The sequence below is a fragment of the Protopterus annectens genome, chromosome 6.part0 (assembly GCF_019279795.1).
Source record: "Protopterus annectens isolate FY-2018-M chromosome 6.part0, PAN1.0, whole genome shotgun sequence".
Classification (NCBI taxonomy): Eukaryota; Metazoa; Chordata; order Ceratodontiformes; family Protopteridae; genus Protopterus; species Protopterus annectens.
Window position 1 is genome coordinate 1934995109 of NC_056737.1, and position 20860 is coordinate 1935015968.

Genomic DNA, 20860 nt, shown 5'->3' on the forward strand with positions numbered 1-20860 from the left:
CTGTATCGCCTATACACAGTAAGGCCTTGTTAAGTTTAGTTCTGGTGCCTGCCAAAAATCCGTTACTAGAAAATGGAAATAAAAGTCTAAACCAATTGTCTTTAAAGTACTAAATATTGTAAAAGAGATAAAAGAACTGGGATCTTTAGAAAAGGATAGGAGCAATTACATATGGAAAAAAATGGAACTTGTGGGAACATTACATGTAGAATAATGTTTTGGGTGAGGAGTAAGGTTTACGAGAAGACAGGAATTGAATAATTTATGTAATGTTGGATTCAAGACAGTTATACAAAATAATAAATGCAATGTATAGTGTGTGTAACTGGGAACATGTTAATATGGTTTGTTTTTTATATAACTGTATTTTTGTCTATGTCTTTAGTGATAATTCAATAATAGTGTTAAAAAAAGATTAGTTCCTTTGCCTTGCATCCATTGAGTGCTAGTACAGATATTGGTTACCATGCAATCCTGAAATGGGCAACAAATAAGTGAAATATGAATGAATGAATTAACAGCTCACGTAGTTTCTTAATAACTCACATGGTTACACTACTTTAAACAGTTACTTTATTTACAGGATCAGGTTTAAACTGTGGATCGCTTCCATAAACATTTGTTGCAGAACAGTCAACACAACACATATTATAAGAAACTATTACAGAATATATTATTTATTTTCACAAGTGATACAGGAAGGCTTGCTGTGAAACAGCAAGTTCTGGCTTTCTGTATACAAGTCACAGCAGTATGAAAATACTTACGTTATTCATACAGTACAGGTAGCATGCAACTAGTAAATATACAAGCTGTGTTAATCAGAATAAAATACAGCAAGATAAACAAATAAAAATACTGCAACACACATCCACACCCAACCTTTGTAAAAAAAAAAAAAAAAGTTATGCTTATACACATACAAAAACACACACACACAAAATCCAACAAAGTGTTACATACAAACACAAACAGCAAAATAAAAAAATATTAACACCATAAGAATTGTTGAGAAAACTCAGTAAAACTTAAAAAGTGCCTTCAAAATTAATTTAAGTTTATTTAAAAATACAGCAGACCACTTTCCTTTATGAAAGCTGTCTCAAAACATGCAGGTTTACAGCAGCACAAATGCTGGGACTGATTATCATCAGTCAGTGAAAAAAATAAGATTAGCAACATGACAAAAAGATGCAGTACAACCCCCTGGTAAAAGTTCCTCTGACATGTAAGGCCTCCGGTATAGGATGACGGCGGATGTCTGTGATTCCACAAAGAAATGAAAACAGAAACATTAAATGTGATGTGTATATTTTCAGCCTCTGTACGTCAGCTGTTTGTGGCAGTATGTATTTCTACAATGTGATTTGGTTGGTACTTCTTTAGTTGTTCCATGAAGCCAGGATTCGGACAGATGACAGGCCTTGCAGTCTTCACCAAGGAGAAGGCATCATTAAAAGACAGTCCTTCTGTATATATCAAGTAGCCAATAACAACAGAGGCAGCACGTGAAACTCCTGCATTGCAATGAACAAGTACCACATCACCCTTAAAGGAAAGCCAAAAAGTATATATATATAAATATCATTACAACACATTAAGTAAGAACACAGATACATACATTTTTTTTACTTAACACAAGACTCAAATTGAATTCTAAGTATAGTCTGTATATACCTAAGCAAGCAGTGCTATATAAGCCACAGTTACAAATGGAGGCCATGGAATGCAGAAGGAGAAACATATATACCACCAGTTATTTGACCACTGCTGTCAGAAATGTGAAATTTGTTTTATTTCAATGTATTAATCCCTGCACTACTGACCATCTTCTAGAAATGTGCCCCGAACACTGACCTGGATTCAAACATGGCACATAACTGCATAGGGCAGGTATGCATTGAAGAAATTCATAATCCACAAGCAACCATCGAGTATGTACTGGCCCCTCTGATGTACACCTGCAACAATCCACTTATGAAGTACACTTGAGGGTCGGTGTAAATGAGGTTGTCCATAATTCAGAAAATATATACTCATGGCATACATGCTTCTGCCAGACACAAAAATTGTGGGTGAACAGGTGCAGATTAGTTGCATCTAACATTTATTTAATTGTATTTTGTTTTGTTTTGTTTTATTTTAATTTATTTATGTACATTAATTCTGTTTACCAGTCTAGGCCAAAGCCTCTTTTTTTTAAGAGGGGAGGCATGAGATAGGAGTAAAAAGCAAAAACATTTATACAAGACCTTGGTGTCAATACTGCTTAATGCTAATGTAAGCAAGAACACAACAACAAAAGTAACAAAACATTTAAACAGGAATTTGATCATCTAAAGTAATTAATAAAGTGATGCCCCATAGTGAATACTGGTACAAGACAGATGGCATACAATCAATATTTAAGAAAGCAAAGATAAAGATCTGTACAAAGGACCAAATACTACTGGCGCTGAGTCATTAGGATATTAGAAGAGTGAAGCGTAAGATTTAGGATGAGATACAGTAGTTAAAACTAAAAGTGTGTGCACACAGCACAATGGCAAAGCAGGAATTGTGATACAGTAGAATGTATTTGATAATCATGTTATGACACATTTACAGCAGCAAGATTTTTAAGGAGTGTTTTATGAGAATTCTTGAATGCTGTGTCGTCTGCGATTTGTCTAGTTTCAAATGGCAATGAGTTCCGGGTAAGTAGAAGGGACTCCAAGTTACCTAAAATAGAGGTAGTTTTAGGCACCTCTAGGAGGCCCTTGTTTCTCTGCTTACTCTGATCTCTTCTGGAAACATGTTTTCTTTAAAGATGACATCCTTCCCCTTGTTCTGCTTGGTTTACATCACCTAAGTGATTAAGGTTGAGTATTTGGTATCACACATTAAGCTTATGAGTGAAGGAATGGTGGATGCATTTTTGTTTATTAGAGAAGGACATCCACTGTAGACTGTTCAGGACATGGCAAGTGTGGGGCTCTGCAAACAGTAGTGAAACATTCATGATCGTGCACAAAATCTCTTGTGTTGCACAGCATGATTCATTCAGTTCTGTGCAGCAGGAGGCCAACTAATCCCTTTGTTTCCCAAGATTTTCTATGCCACAAAATCGCTTGCTTCTTGACAGCTTTTCTTCAAACTCCTCTACTGAAAACTTGCTTCCTCAAATTTACAATATCTGATAAACAATGGGAGCTACTAAAGTGTAAACTATGAAAGCTATTTGCTTGCTAGCGGGCTATACACTGATGTCAGTATCAAAAGTCTGTTTGTAGATGTTAACTTCATACTGCAAATTTATGAAAGAAAAATTGTATTTTAATTGCCTAAAATGACTTATGTTATGATTAAGTACATTAATACACCACTGACTCATCACAGCCTACAAATTCATATATCACCCAGATAAATAACCACGCCTAAACAGCATCTTGCAACTTTACAATCCTAGCAGACCCCTGTGCTCCACTAACAAACCATAACTAACTGTAGCTAAGTTCAGTGGCTCTGCAGGAGACTCAAGGTATTCCTCTTAGCTCACAAACATATGGACCTGCACTCCTTCATCAATTAGGCAAACAGAAAATTGTAAAATCCTTCAAAACCCAGCTAAAACAATATCTCTCACCGATATGGCTATGCTCATAGTTTACTCTTTGCAAACTCCACACCATGCCTCACTCTACCTAACAACCACACAAGACTTTGTTAGCAGGAAGGTGTAGCACACTGCTGTTATGTCCTGTGCTTATATTTTCACAATATTTAAAACACTACTAATCTAAAAAAAAAATGCATATTAGGCGTTAAGTATCAGCAGCAACATTGCTTGCCTTAATGTTTTGTGTACGATGGCACCATTTGTTCTCCTGCAGGGCTCACAGCCTTTATGAAATTAATGTGGCTATGAAAATATTGCTAATACTTATAACTGCTTTATCGAACAAACATTTATATCTCAGAATGGATTTATATTAAAAAACATCCCCGGGATTCAATAAACTCCATGTAAGCTGTATGTGAAGCCTACAAGGAGTTTACGTGTGCACAGTGGTGCGAGGCAAGCAGCAGCACGCATCACCGCTCAATGCATATTCATGTCATGCACCATGTCTAAGCAAGGTTTCGTGGCTGGCAACAGTATTGCTGGCCAGGAAACCGTGTACATGAACATGGGTAGCAATCCTGTTTAAAGCAGAGCACTTATGGTCTGTGGTTTTGTGCGTAATGCCACAATGATCACCAGGACTTCACAAATAGCTCTCAATCTCTTTGTTCAACACATCTGCACAAAGGCCAACATAATGTAGGGACAATCACCCAGAAAAAGGGACATATTTGACATACATGCCTTAGAGAAATGTTGTAGAAGTACATATTCTGAAAGATTTGAATTATGAAACTCAAACATAACTCTCAACCTCTTAGAGCAAGAAATCTAGGCAAAGCCATAAATAATGCAGGGACAAAAGCCCCAAAATAGGGACAGATTTTTAATACTGCTGTTACAAAATAAGAACGTTGATAGAATAATAGGTTTTACATTAGCATGAATTTTCTGAAAAGCATGATGTTTGAACTCAAATGTCTGCCACTATTTTCTGACTTCAATCCACAATGACATGGCAATGATGTGCAAGAAAAACAAAATTTTATGAGGAAAAGATAATAAGATGGGAAACTGAATATTCTGCAAATATCTGCACAGTTGGGAGGTATGATTTACTCAAATGTATGTAATATTGAGTCACATGAGTCCTGGGATTATCCCAGTGATATGGCAGAAAGCCCCAAATTTGATAAGGAACACATCTGGACATCCTGTGAATATATAGACAATTGAGCAGTATGAATGCGAAATACATGGTCCAAACACAGTACAGGACAGTGTATCCACAGAGCAGAGTATTGTGACATCCCATTCCTGGCATGCTGCACTGAAGATGTATAAACAATCTGCAATAGTACATGGACTGCCATCTACAATAAACACTCGGGAAGTGTGTGTATTGAATAGGGACACTCAGATGAATTGTAGGAACAAACACAGGGAAAGAGGACAGGTAAAACAACCTAACGTATGGCAGATGAGGCCATGTCAATGGCAGATGGTTGTAGCAGCAACACAAATCACATATCTACATGGTATAGTAGGGACTGCACAGTGAAAATGTGTTTTATGGGATTGTCACACAAGGTGACATAACAATGGGGAGGATGTTGGTGTAAGATAAGTATCCTTACATGAATAATTCAAAGGACATCTATTAGGGATCTAGCAAATAATTGGGGTAGGTTGCATTTTGTGAAGCTGAACCTGAATATGAGAGTGTAATCTCAGCAGAGGTCTCCAGCAAGTGGGGCACAGGTAAAGGCTCATGGCAAGCTCATGGCAAGCATTAAAACAACCAACCAGAATCATGGACAATATCAGTATAATACCACCAGTAATCCCATGCCTCTGATATAACATATGTGATTCAAAGTGATAAGAGGTGATTCTGCATAAACACACGAACAATTATTATGATACATCCACACTTTATGAGGGTAATCATACATACCGCCCTGGCACTGTGACATCTGCTGGAGGTGTTAGGAGGGACACTGATATAACTGTATGTGACATTATGAGCAATACAGATTAGCTGAGTGGTTTGCATACCATACATACATGTAGATGGCACAATCCATATTGTCACAAATATTATCCATGCCAATAATGTTGTCAAACACGTATGTATGTAGTGTGTGCATCAGCAGAACAGGTAGCACACAGGCATCTGCTGTAACAACTTGATTGGTGTTCCACGCCATTAGACAGTAATGTATATGCCACAAAAAGAATACCTAGGTATGGCCAATATGTTGTGTGATAGCACTCTGTGACAAAGTTGGTAAACGTCAGTTACACATCACTGGAAAATGTGTAGGCACTGTACTCAGTTACTAGTGTCATGAGGGCTGGGAACTATGAAGGTATTATGGCCTCTGATGTAGATATCCTTCACATACTCAGTACTTAAGTTACATACAGGGAATGTGACCACATGCTAGTGGACATTCCACTTACATCATCCACAGGACACAGTTCACATATCTATTGGTCTGATTATATGGTGTGATGTCCACATTTTACTTGGGTTGTGTGTTTGTTTTCCTGAATTAACAAATTCCCCCCATGTTTTCTTGTCATTGCAGTTGTTCTCATGGCTGTGGCAGTAATCTTTGGTATGTATTGATACTGTCTGTATTATACTAATTTCACAGTTGGAGTCACTGACCGCCCACAATCTGTAGCCCTTCAGGCAGCTGTTTGGACACATGATGTGCATGTCATCTGTGATGTCCATCACTTAAATAATGGACAGGAAAGGGCCCTGATGTATGGACCTGATTACTGGACCTGAGATATAGGTCACGTCACACATTTCAACTTAGTGAGATAGCACGTATGTGATACACTGGTCTACCCACTTGGTGATATAGCTATTTATGGCCACATATGACAGTGTAGATTGAATACCTTAGTGTGGATTTGTGCTTTGACCTGGTCAAGTTCCACAAGACGATACTGTTGTCATCATGCATGCCCTCTATGACCTCTTTGAGGACATCTATCAGATGTAACAGAGATATGATGCAGCATCACCAACTGACACAAGTCTGTGTTACACACCCAGAATATTACTATTGGCCATTTAGAAGAGGTCTATGATGACATGTTTGTCTACCTCACAGCTAAGGAGAGTCAGGATGTCTCTATAGATGCATGCATCAGGTGCTGTCTCCCCAAACTCAAATGGATGCATGTTGATATACGCCCTTCTATGGGATCATAGCCTATGTGGAGGGTGTTTTGAAGTGCGTATCCAATCATTTAAGGAAGATGTATGTGCTGAGTCATGCCACAGGCGATCTGTGAAATTGTCACAGCCCACTGATTCCGTGTGATAGGCCTGGATGAAGGCAAGACAGTGCATACTGCCTATCATGATGTGGTCTGGGTTTGGACACAATCCCCTACACAGGTACTGAGAAACTCTCTTAGCTGGGGTGTAACCCTTACCTCACTAAATGGGTACCCAATTGGCTCACAGACAAAACACATACTGTGAAAGTTGGTGAATCAACTTCTACCAGCAGAACTGTCACCACTGGCAAACCCCAGGGATCTGTGCTTGGCCCTTTACTGTTTGGACTCTATTTCTTGACAGTTCAGGCTAAAGTATATGGCCTTTGACTTATCATGTTTGCTGATTCTTGCAAATTGGGTGCACCAATGATGATAACATATTACAGGAGGAGCTAACACAGAAAAATGATTGGTGAGAAATCCACACATCTACAAATAAATGCAGAAATGTGTCTTTATGTTGTCTTTCTGAAAAGTGGAAGTCCGTGATAATTATATTGACAACAGTCCTGCTATGCTGAAACTCAGTGATGCAGGCACTGGAAACACATGCAGATAGCAATATGAACTTCGACCAGCAAGTGTCCACACTGGCACTGAAAACCTATGTTGTGCACATCATAAGTCACGCCATCATAATCAGATCTTAGGATTGTATGACAGCACTGTACTGAAACCTCATCAGAACACTAATAGAGTGTAATGCTCTGTTTTGCATGCACCTCACCAGACAAATGCAGCAGCTGGACAGACCACAGGACTTTCTCATCAAAAAAACACAGGGCCTATAGATTGAAAGCCATGTCACTGTAATGTACATCATGTAGGAGGAGGTGACTTCTGGCTGGCCTCCAGACCAGTCTCTGAACCTGCCCTGGAGGGAACAGTGCATATCCACAAAACTGATATAGCTGATGACATCAGCAGTGTCTGTTGAGGAGAATATGATAATAACAGTGTCCCACATGCTGGTGTAAAAGGCTCTATATAATGTCAAGCAAGAGCACAAACACACACACACATGCAAGCTGTCTGCAATGAGAAGAGAAACCCTACCCAAGTACATAGACTACAAACCTCTGTATTTAAGGCAAGCACCACAGCTCAAGTCTGACTTGGAGTGTCTCAGACAACACTTTATAGCTGATGACTGATGATATCAACAGTGTCTGTTGAGGAGAGTATGGTAATAGCGTCCCACATGCCGGTGTAAAATGCACTCTGTAATGTCAAGCAACAACAGACACACACACACACACACACACACACACACACACACACACACACACACACACACACACATCCAGTTGTCAGCAGTGAGAACAGAACCCCTATCTACCTGAGTACACGGACTATAGAACTCAGTACTTTATGTAAGCGCCAATGCACAAGTTTGACTTTTACAAGAGTGCAGGTTAATTTATAGTGGATGACATCAGCAGGCCATGTGGGAGAGCAGTTGTTGAGAGGCCTGCATAGGTTCATAGTTATATAGGTTCATTTGAGGTTACCAGCTTAATGGCTTTAGGGTATTTACAAGGCTAGCTGTGTAAAAACACAAGTACCCTTCTTGAGCATAGTTAAATGGTCATTGTTAGCAGTGCAATTTTGTGAGCAGCACAGAGTGGCCCTGTCCATGAGGAACATAGGTGCCACTCCAGGGATGGCTTAATAATCACCCATCCAGCCATCAAGGTTGTGCTTGAAAAGTGCCATTGAGGAGCACTGCTTCACATGTATTGGGAACCTATTACAGAGTAGTGTCAATCGCTGGGGGAGATATTTGTTTCCCCAGCATATTCTGTTTATGTCACAGGCTAGGTTGAGAACCCTGGAGCAAGTTATTCTTGTCCCATTTGATTTGCAGATGTTCCGCATTTCCAGTAGGGCAGGCTCTGAGACTACTCTGTAGGCCAGCTCTCAGCAGCCTGCATGACACTGAGTACAGTGACAGGTCTACCAGCCTATCCATGTATGTCATGTTTTGGGGGCCCTCGATTCTCCCAGTCACAAACCTCTGCGTTTTCTCCAATTGCTGCAAGTGTCTGGTGAGGTACAGACAGAAGGGATCATTGTTCTAAATTAGTGGTCTGATAAGGGTGAAGTACAGCAGAGCTATGACCTCCCTGGTCCTGGATGTTATGTCCATATGTATGAGGTGTGAAATGCAGAATGTGTGTCTTACCACCATGGACAAAAAGTGATTAAAGTGTAGATTGCTATGGAAAAAAAGCACTGATATATGTTAACTTTTGCTGAGTTTATTCTTATAACTTTATCTGCTAGTGCCCTCAGTTCATTGCAGCACATCACTGAGTATAGCCTAGATTCTCAACTGTATTTTTTAACTGGGTGTGGGATAGCTGCAAGTGACCTGGCCTACACAACTACCAAGACCGCATTCATTTAGTCACAGCTGCTCTTATCTAGCTGCCATAGCCCTCCCTGCAGCCATATTACTCTCAGTATCAGTGCAGCTATCAGCTGTCCACTTTACTAGCATTCAGCTAATAATAGCAGTAGCCCTAACTTCTTTATCAGCAGATTTCCTTGCACAAATTTTAAAGCCCTGTACAAATTAAGAAATATACTGAGAAGCAAAACATAATCTCTAAGCCAAGTTTACTGACCGTTTTCCAAATAAAACCGCAGCATCAAGCGTGCTGCTCTTTCTGAACTAAATCTTAGCCATTCTACCCTTGCTTGGTTTAATGACTATTTAAGCAACTGCCAGCAAGCAGTACTTTGGCAACAAAACCTCTCTCCTCTTCTAACTGTTACTCTAGATGTCCCACAAGGCTCCATACTAGGCCCACTACTTTTCTCTATATTTACATTCTACACACCTCAGCACCGTAAGCTTCTGTAATTCAGTATGCAGATGATCCCACCCTAATCTGTACTCCCCCTACTATTGAGAAACTAAATAAGCTGACACAGGACTCCTTCACAACAGTTGAACAATGGCTAACCAATAGCCAACTAATTCTAAATTCAAATAAAACAAAACTCATGCTTTTCTATCCTGCGAGACGTCCTAATCCCCCTTTTTAGCATTACATCTAGGAACAAAACAGACATCACACCCACTACTCACACCAAACTAATGGGGGTGACAATTGACAGAAACATGAGGTTTGACATCCATATTTCAAAAGCCATCAAAAAAGTACACAAAAAAACTAAATCTACTCTATAGAAATAAGCAGTATCTTACAAGGAACATAAAAACAACTACCCAATCCCCCTCACTGCAACTCTCCTCTATGCCTCACCTATTCTCACCAACCTCTGAAAGTCAGACTTAGTAAAACTAGAAACCTACTACAACAAAACTGCAAAATTTGCCACAGACTCCCCCTACAGATCACATCACTGTACAGCTCTTAGTCGATTCAAATGGCTTAACATCCCACAAGTCCTACTCTACAATTAAGTAAATATGGTCCACAAATTTCTCTAACAACTGCAGAACACTCCCTCCCTCCAAAACCTACTACAGCAATAAGACCCTTTGCTCTAGCAACAATCCCTTACTAAATATAACCAAATCCAATAATGCCACAGGAAATGCTCTTTTCTTAAACTACATAGCAAAAATCTGGAATACACTGGTATATAACATAACCTTCACCACTATTCTATCTCCGTTTAATAAAATGATAAAACCTAACAACTAACAACCTAATAACTAACACATGGCTATGTTCATGCTCCACCCCGGGCTAATCTTTCTCTCTTCTACAGCTATATTCACCACTATGTTCACTTCCACTCTCTCTATACCTCTGTAAATACTTGTAGTGTCCTAATCTATATGAAGGTCATTCCCTGCTCTTAATTTCTACTTCTCCCCACCAACATCCTCCTGTAGTAAATACACCTACTAATTTGAATTTGTTTCACCTCTTACTACAGTAAAGCATATTCCTTCTAATGTACCTAGAAACTTGGATGGTCTCTCATATTCTACTAATTTGCAGTAACCTTAACTGGAAATCTTCACATCAAACACTGTATTCCGTTAAGAACCTGAATGTCTCTCATACATTGTTAATGTGTAGTAACCTAAACGGATTTCTTACTCAATGAATTTGTATACTCTCCGGCATTACTATCTGTGTTAGCATTGCAACCTGTAATAAAATTATCACTCTGTAACTAACTGGCATACATGTTGCCACAACAGGAGATAACTGCCAGCCCAGCTTTCGGGAATTTTGTAAATAATTATATGTCATTTGTGAATATCAACATGATTCCTATGCTTGTGTTACAAATGTATTAGAATTGTATTTATGTGGATATCAAACTGCTGGTACAGAAGTGTGTGTGTTGAAAAGGGTTTGTAAAGTACTGAGCTTAAAAATGGAACCACACTATACCCTACTGAAAAAGAACAGAAATGTGCATACATTATTGTAACTGTTTAGATGTATATATTTTAACAATGGAAATTGGAACACAAGAGGTTAACTTCAGAAAAATAGCTGAAAATTAAATTAGTCTATGGCCACATAAAAAAGAAAGTTTTCTTTCAGTTTCAATGCAGTAACAGACGCAATGTCTAGAACTAGAGGTTCCCTGCATTGTCTTGCAAGTATTTTATTGTTTTATAACTTCCAGCACGTACCAAGATTTGAGGAAAAGTCCTTGTGTATGTATTTTCGGGTCTACTTTGACTCACCGAAAATACAATTCTCCGAAACTGAAATAAGCGATAGCAGTTCTACGAAAGTTTGTTTCAACGAAAACGCACTATTGCAAAACTCAATATAATGAATACCAACAAAAAAGACACACAAAATAAAACGACACAAAAGCATTTATGTAGGGGGGCAAGCCCCCCTGCACCTCCCACACACCCGCTACTCATGTATACTAACTCCAAGATCACACTACAGTGGAGAAGAGGGAATATTCCCTTATCCTCACTGTACAGCGATCTATGACAACTACTCTGTGTAGTTTGTATTAGTTGTACTGAGTTTCGCAAAAGTGCGTTTTCACTGAACCGCACTTTTGCGGAACTGGGTTCAGCTTTGGAGAAATGCACTTTTAATGGGTCGAAGTAGACCCATATTTTCACAGGAAGATGCTAAATGCTACCAGCTGCATCAATGGTTGTTTTTGACATGGGATAGAGTCAGATGACAAGGAATGATGTCATTATGCAAGCTATTCCAGCAGTAATATTTGAGATATTAATTTAAAAACACTCTGACAGACAGACTGAGAATTATGTATTTTGTCTTTGTCCTGACAAGAAGACCCATTCACCACATCTGCCTTGTTGCTCTGCAAGTAAGTTAACTAGGATACAGTAATTCTCAAAGATGCAGTCAGGGATATAGTGAAGTATAGTTTAGATGTTTTCTTTATTTATTTGAGACTGTCCTGCAATGTTGTTTTAAATATTTCCTGTGATTTTGAACTCTGACGTTACTGTGATTATATACCGAGTATTTTCTTGTTCTTTTATTATTTATTATTAAATATATTTAAACCTTTCATTGTGGCTATTATTTGTGAGACATATTTAAGTTCTGAGACTACCTGCATATTTATTTGGTGACACTGTGCAGGCCACTCCTAACAGCCTTGCTCTTGGTTAAACTATCACTACTACTGATAGTAACATTACACAGTAAGCTTGGACACCCATTGTTAAGTAGCTGATAAGGACGTGGCTGGTGGCACTCATAACTACCTTATAGTCTGGGCAAAAGGAGGCATAGCTAGTAAACCTGTGCCAGCCTATCCCAGGTGTGTGTGTGTGTGTGTGTGTGTGTGTGTGTGTGTGTGTGTGTGTGTGTGTGAGCTACTTGGGCAGGGACACGAAGCACTAGTTGGACAGACAGTGTTGGAGGTCTTAGCTTGGCCACTCAGCTGAGATCTCAACTCTATAGCTGTGCTAGTGGGTAGTCTTACTGGGGATCTGGGGAAAGACGGAGAAACCAGCCCGGACTGACTGTGGTCTCTATGTACTCTTAAGGGAAACTGCATTGGTGCAGTGAGCTGCATCTGGAAATACTGTGAGTACCTGTCATCTTCCCAATGTACATCCCCCAATGGTGCTAGTGGTGAGGATTGAGGCTCCCTGATTACTGGGCCAGAGGTGGGGTGTCACACACTTATGTATACAAAGTCTATTAACTGTCTTTATGTAATGTAATGCATACATATATATAGCTTTATATACAAGGTCTGTTTGTTTTATGTAATATTACATAATCTTGTCCTTTATGTGGAGCTTTTCTCCCTGGGCCTCGACTGAAAAAGGACTAGTTTCCAGTTGGACTATCCCGGTAAACAAATGTAAAATAAATAAATAAAATAAATAAATAAATTAAAAACATGTGTTTCCAAGTCTCACAACACTGTTTGAGCTTAGAGGGGTGCGATGTATATCATAATTAGCAGTGGTACTTCACTGCCAAAAGGACAATGAGACACTGTTTGTTTTAAGGGTCAGTTTGTGAGTTTGGCACCAATCATGTGACTGTATCAGCCGCTTCTGTAATATGTTACCATCTCTGGGCAAACTTGGTAAAGCACAGGCTATCTACCACTGCCTAGGCTTCAAAGAAAGTTTCCAAACAGTTGAGGCCCAGCACAAATTCCTGTGGTATTCTACTGGTAAGTGGGCTAGTGGTAGAGGTACAGTCCCCAACTTTGACACTGTGTGTGTTCTGTCGGTCAGCCAGTTGGCTATCTATCTAGTAATGTATGGCTTAATTCCCAAATGCGAGATTTTTACTATCAGACATGAATGGGGGACAGTATCAAAGGCCTTGGACAACTCAACATAGGTGGTATATCGTTATCCCTCATCCAGGTCTTTGGGGTCAGTATCAAAGATGTCCACTAAGTTTAATACGTAAGCTCTACCCTTGACAAAAACAAAATAGGTCAGGTCAAGTGTGGTGAAAGTCACCTATGTCCCTGTAGATAAGGTCCATGCTGAGTTCTTCCCTAGACTTGTAGATGAGGCTTTTTAGGCTTATAGGTCAATAGTTGTAGCTCTGCATGTTACCAGATTGATGTGCATTGCATATCACACAGCAATGGATATTACTTTATGTAGTGTAGGTGTAGGTGATACATATGTGGAAAAAGTACCAAGCCACTAGGGTTGCAGTGCTTGCGGGGAGGCAACACATGGATGTAGTGTAATTATGTGACATATTGTTAGATAGGGCCTTTAGTTTATGTTTCCACATATAATTTCATAGCATAGACAGGAAATGGACAGTAAACAGCAGTAATATATAATTACTTTTCTATAGCGTTGCAAGTAATGGGTTTGCGAGACGAGTGGCAAAGTGTACACTCATGTGAGATGCACATTTCCAATACTATTCATATTTGGTAGAGCTAAGCAATGTGCAAATGCAAGTCGCACTGCGAAAGTCTGAAAGTTAGTACTGACTCTGTGAAATGCACCTGCTGCTTAACTGACTCTGCCCCAGCAAGTGTTAATACACTGATACATGTCTTTTTCTGAGCCCAGATGATACTGGGTTTGAATCCAGGTGCATCTCAAAAGTCATTTGGCTTTTCCTGGTTAGGAGTTGCCACAGCAGAACTCCGGTCCGCTAATGACTGACAGTGGAATTTTACGGTGCTGAGTTGCCAGCCCGATGCCCAACCTTCAAAGAAGGCACACATTCAAGCACATACCTATCTGCAAGTATTTAGACATCATTCGACCACAGGGAGGACATGCACACTAAACATGGAAGGCGCTCTAGCTGAGACTCAAACAGGAGAACCTCCTACTGTGAGGCAACAACACTAACTGCTGTACCACCGCAGCTACTCCAGTGCATCTAATACTTATAAATACTTTTCAATAAAAAGTGATAATGCAATGACATGAATTCTTTATAGTACATGTGTAGCTGTATGTTGGCATAGTGCACCAGGGTTAAATGGCATTGCACGGAGGTAACAGCGGTTTGCTGCCATTCACCACTGCTGCACTATGTGCACCTCCACACAAACATCATCATCATCATCAGCCCCCTTTTTCCCATTTTCCTACATGGGGTCGAGGTATCGTGTTAACTATCACCAACTCTCTCAATTCAGTGTCACACTCCTGCCTTCTTCAACACTCATGCCTGAATGTCGCAGATCTTCATACACACAATCCATCCACCTCTTTGCTGGATGTCCTTGCTTACTCTTACCTTCTTCCTTTATGTCCCAAATCTTCCTCACCAGATTGTCTTCTGCTTTTCTACACATGTACCCAAACCACCGTAATCTGTTCTCTTTGATCTTTTCTGCAATTGGAGCTACTTTGGCTTCTGCTCTTATGTCCTCATTTCTTTGTCTGTCCCACAGTGTGTATCCTACCACCTTTCTCAGGCACTCCATTTCTATCACCTCTAGCTTCTTCAGCTGTTCTGCCTTTACCACCCAGATTTCTGTACCATAACGTAGTACTGGTCGCACCACTGTCTTGTGCACCTTACTTTTCAGCTTCTGTGGCATTTTTCTGTCAAAGACTACAGCTGATAATCTATGCCAGTTGGCTGCAGCCCCTCTGATTCTAGCTTTAACCTCTTCATTCAGACTAACCTTCACCTCAACTACCCTTCCCAGATACTTGGAGCTTTACCTGTTCCACTATCTTCCCTTCTATCTCTATTCTCAGCTTCTTCTTATTTCCCCAATTTGCTGCCATTACCACCGTCTTATCTGTGCCTAGTTTCATCCCATGTGCCTTCAGATTTGCATTCCATTCTCCTATCCTTTGCTGAAATTCTAGCTCAGAGTCTGCCTGTACTGCCACATCATCTGCATACAGCAGCTTTGTTGATCTGTCCCCTCCAACCTGTTTGCTAATGTAATCCATCATCAGTATGAACAGCAGTGGGATCAGAGCTGAACCCTGATGTACACCCACTCAAACTGGGAACCTCCTCTGTGAGACTGAACACTGTTCGTGCTTGAGTCATTGGGTCCTTGTACATAGCCTGCACTAATTCTACCAATGTTTCTGGTACTTCAAACCACCACAGTACTGCCCAGATCAGCTTTCTTGGGACCTTGTAATATGCTTTCTCCAAGTCTAGGAATGCCCAGTTGGACTCTCTTCTCATCTCTAGCTTCTTCTCAAGTATCTATCTCAATGCAAACATTGGGTCAAAAAGTGAAGGGATCCATTGCTTTTTCTGGTACTTGAGTGTTGTGTGTGATTCTATTTTGTTCACCAGATAAAAGTGGTAAAAATGGGGTAGATAGGAAAGTGGTGAAATGGGGAGCAAGTAGGGGGAAGAACAAAGGAAAGCAGTACAGGACTGTGCAGGAGGGAGGTAGGAAAGAGCTACTGCTATCTATTTCTTTAACAGTGTAAACTGAAGATATGTGCAGAACATTAACTGAATTTGGACCGTCACCTTCACAAAGAGGGGTGACCACAGCACAATCATGTTGTATAGCCAGCTGGACCGAAGTGTCTCAAAATGGCACATATAAAAAATGGAGAGCTATGTATGGGATAATTTTTGTTTTGTGGGACAGGTGCCTATTTTATGTTTGGGAGAAAGGAATGTTGGGGGAGGGACGTAAATATGTCTAGGTCAGGTAAGTTGGGTAGGTGAGGAAGCAACTGCAGAAAGACAAGTAGGTGAGGAAGCAATTGCAGAGAGACAAGACAAACAAGACAAAAGATAGGGATGGTGATGGACACTAAAGGTTGGGGGATACCATGATTGGGGTGGGGGTGTGGACAGCCTGGGACAATGGCCATCAAGCTTGGAAACAGTGAGAATTGAGTCCTCACCCACTGGACTGTCATTACTGTCATCTTACTCCGTAGATAGTTGGAGTGCTTGACATCTCCTCCTTCTATGGAACATAAGGGAGAGCAGCCTCTCCATCCAGTGAAGGCATGCACCAATGGTGTGGTGCACCACCCTATGCACCATCCCTGGCAAATTGCTGCAACTGATGAAATCACCTCCTCTGCAACTGCTCCCAGAGGGTACCACTGGATCAGCCTCCAGGGCAGGACTACCTTAGGGTATAGGTAGTGCAGAGGTAATGCTGCCAGGTTGGCTCCCAGATGTGTTGGGCATCGTTGCTGGAGCAGGTGGAGCGGGGGCAGGTTGATCCAATGTGGCTGGCCTACCTCTCTACTTTTGTGGAGCATTTAGTGATTTAGTACACATGGATGACATGGACACATTATGACAACACATAAAAATAAAAAAACAAAATAAAAATAAATTAAAAAAATAAAGGAACAGAAAATATTTTTAAATAAAATAAAAATATTTTAAATATAAAATAAAATAAAATAAATAAAAAATATAAAAAAAATAAAATAAAAATAAAGAAAATAAAAAGACAGATAAGGGTTGGGGTGAGAGAAAAAAACAGATAAATAAAGTACCACCATATGTGACATACAATGCATTACTACAATAATACTATTATCTTAAGTTTTACATTTAAGTATACCTCCTATCAGATATAAACTATACTAAAGATTGCTACAAATACGCATATATTGTACATATGCATGTTCCAATTAAACAGATTACAGTTTACAGCAGGGCATTTGTGCCAGTGTACAGAGGTTTTAATTTAATGTAAATAGTACTGAATAAATAACAGTATTGTATATTTAAAAATCATTGTATTTCAACCCACAAACTCTGACTAAAGTCTAATATCTGACACTAATTAATTCTGTCTTTACTTTTCAATCTCATAGTACTCAGTTATGCCGCTTCACCCGTTTTCTGCTTAGTAAGAATTTGACTAGACACATCTCATCTGTTACACTGTTTCACCCTTTTACTACTAACATTTTGACTAGCTTCATCATCCCACACCACCACAACGAGTCTAGCGTATTATGTATCCCATTTATTATACTGTAATGAGTGATGACTCTTCCAAATGTGATTTCTATAGTATTATCATCAACAATATTGTCAGGAATGTATATTGTTTTTATTATGTACTATATGATATTATGTTCTGAATGTTTCTCTTTTTGATTATGTGTTACCTATGAACATATACTATGTTATAACTTGATAACCATAGTCTAAGTGTTGTTTATTCCTTCCTGATTATTTTATGTATTTTATCTGGAGCTTTTCTCCCTGGGCTTCCGCTGAAAATGGACTGGTGTCCAGTCGGATTTTCCCGGTAAATAAATGTAAAATAAAATAAATAAATAAAAATAAATAAATATTAGACTCTTACAACTGGTTTGTGCTACAGACTAATGTATGCATACATGCTTTTACAGTTGGGATATGCATGCTCAATTTGATATAATGCTATAAAATGCCCAAAAATGTATCTTTAACTTTTAATGCTACAATAACACTTCTCCTCTGCTGCATACATACCACTCCCCTCGGTCTCTCCAATTGAGTTTCATTGGCCCGAATATTGAAATCCCGACTGATGGCAGCTGGGGAAAGAACAGAAAAGAACAGAAGAGCAGGTTTGCCTATATTAAACTTTCTAAGTTTTACAAGTACTCTCTTTAGTTGATACTTACACGGCTGTGGGATATCCACAGTCCTAAATTCCTCCAACCAACGGTCAAGAGTATCCCTCTTCCTCCTCTGTAGGTCATCAAAATGATGCCTACATTGCTCTCCAGTGCGCTGGATACATACTGGGCTAATCTATTCCAAGCCCCAGACTTGTACTGGGGCCAGAAAAGTCCCCCTGTAGAAGCCAGTGGCTATGGTGCTTTACTAAAAAGTCCAATAAATATCTTGGCGTCCTGGACACCCCACCTCTGTGCCCTAAACCTGGCACTGTCCCCACTCAAGCCAGCCATGTCTACCAGCAAACCTAGACCAATGGAAACTGATAGTTTCCTGCCAATTCCACTTATCACATTTACGGGAGTGCGCATACCCAAGGAAAGCATACGCATGATGGTAAGAAGAGAGCAGCAGTACCATGCCGTGAAGAATGAAATAATTGCAATTGGAAGGTTAATCTGACACTTGGCCTTAGTTTGAGGAGTGTCTACTGTTGCAGCCTTGAAATATATATTGGAAATTGGAAGGTAACTGTTAGGTGAGTTAGGTTTGTAGACATGCACTGGGGGCATAAATGTAATGACCAGACACATTTGTTTTTACCTTTATACACTGAGAAAATCAATTTTTTACACTGTGGGGTTCAAACCTAGGCATAAGGGACAAAACATTTTCTTCCACAGCACTGATTTTCCATCTTTGCCACAGAAGAAGTGCTGCTCAGACATAGTCAGCAATCATACATAAATAGAGTTAACAGCATGAGGTGTTACACATGTATGTGTGAGACCTGACAAGGTTACTGGATATAGAGGCAGTTGTGTATGTGTCTTAGGCAAATGCGAAAGGCATGCACATCCAGGTAGCAGAATCATACTTACAGAAATATAGTACACAGTATACCCTCAGTCATACATCTGATAACACAATAATAGTCTCATCACTCATACATGTAATTAATATAATATGTATGAGGGAAGTGGAACAACAGCAAAAGTGTATGGAATATCTTGTATTAGAACCCAGGACCATGTGTATGGCAGTCCTTCACTTACACCTGTTGCCACAAGAAAGTTGAAATAACAGTACATAACTTCATTGAGTAAATTATTCATTATTCAATGAATCATTATTTAGTAAGTAACAGTCTATGTTTCAGTTCACTGCTGTAAACTGAAATGTCATAGCAGTAAAAAAAAAAAAAAAAAAAGGATTGTATGCCCTGTACTAGAACCCAGGACCATCTGTACTCCAGCTCTAGACTTACACATGCTGCCACAGGACTAACTACATGACATTCCCTAATTTACTAATCATTGTCAAGGTCTCTCTGTTAACTGCTGCTTAGCAGGTTTACACGGTACCCAAATGAATTAACTGAATGCATCCAGTTTCTATGTTTGGCTGTCTGGGTTCTGTCTACTTCCTAGGTGGTCCAGTTGTCTAGTTTGCACACTGCTACACTTTGTGCAAATGAGATAACCACAGCCAAACCCACCATTCATTTTCTCAGTTCCTGTGACTGCACTAAGTGCAGCATCAAGCAAACACTGGCCCACAAAAAACAATTTAAAAACAAGACACAAAAGTGGAAAAAGGACAAAAAAGGGACAAGTAGCTGAAATTAGGAAAATCAGTCGATGACATACATACTAGAAAAAGATGGTTCATATGAGATATGTCTACAGAGATCTGGATTTTAACTCTCACTCCAACAAACCTTGAGAACACAAGATGGGTGCCTTATTCCTTTTTGCCACACAAATAGCTTTGCAGCAAAGAACTGAAATCATTCTGCACACAACCAACTGCAGTATCATCTACAGTAATATGAAACCATACAACTGTTATTTGTACATTTATTATATTTGGATGTAGTGCACTTGGTGACCACACAACCTGTTATGATTATCGTTTGCAAATATACCTTACCTCTCTTTCTTTGTTGGTCATTTTGCAGTTATCTGACCAGCAATCTGAGACACGCAGTGTGTAAGCCATTCTATATCACTGGCCTTAAAGTGTGTGAGGATATTAACTGGAAATATTGTATTACATTTCCAACCTTACATCTAACACTTCGTAGATATAACCTGACACACCCACTGGATATAAGGCAGCCTGCAGTGCTACTGTGTTTTCCATCTCCCAACCAGTAATAATTCGTAGTTACAATCCATTAAAACAAACACTGAGGGAGTGCTTGCACTAAGTTTACATCTTCTACATGGATCCAAGTATTTGTGATTCAGCAATTCTAATCAGTTCACAACTAATTTGCATCTTCACCATGCTAACAGATTTGAATCTACACCATATAAAAAGGGAACCATGTAGTTAGGCAAACTGATGGTGAGGAGACTTGTGAATGTGAAATAGACTGAACATACAAGCTACTTCTTTGGGATACATCTGC

The 20860-nt window shown here is 39.6% G+C and overlaps 1 protein-coding gene across 2 annotated transcripts in view; it reads right to left on the bottom strand.

Annotated features, from left to right (window-relative positions):
- Positions 1-550: 550 nt before the first annotated feature.
- The window catches only part of DUSP19 (dual specificity phosphatase 19), a 290006-nt gene continuing 269696 nt past the window's right edge, over positions 551-20860 (bottom strand). Inside the window, exons 4-5 of one of the 2 annotated variants that reach the window (XM_044075244.1) lie at positions 18295-18359; positions 1351-1548 (exon numbers count right to left, since the gene is read on the bottom strand). In XM_044075244.1, coding sequence (XP_043931179.1) covers positions 1479-1548; positions 18295-18359 — 135 coding nt within the window. In that variant the 3' untranslated portion in view covers positions 1351-1478. Of the gene's footprint in view, positions 1549-18294; positions 18360-20860 lie in introns of both variants that reach the window. The other variant, XM_044075242.1, reaches the window with a different exon arrangement.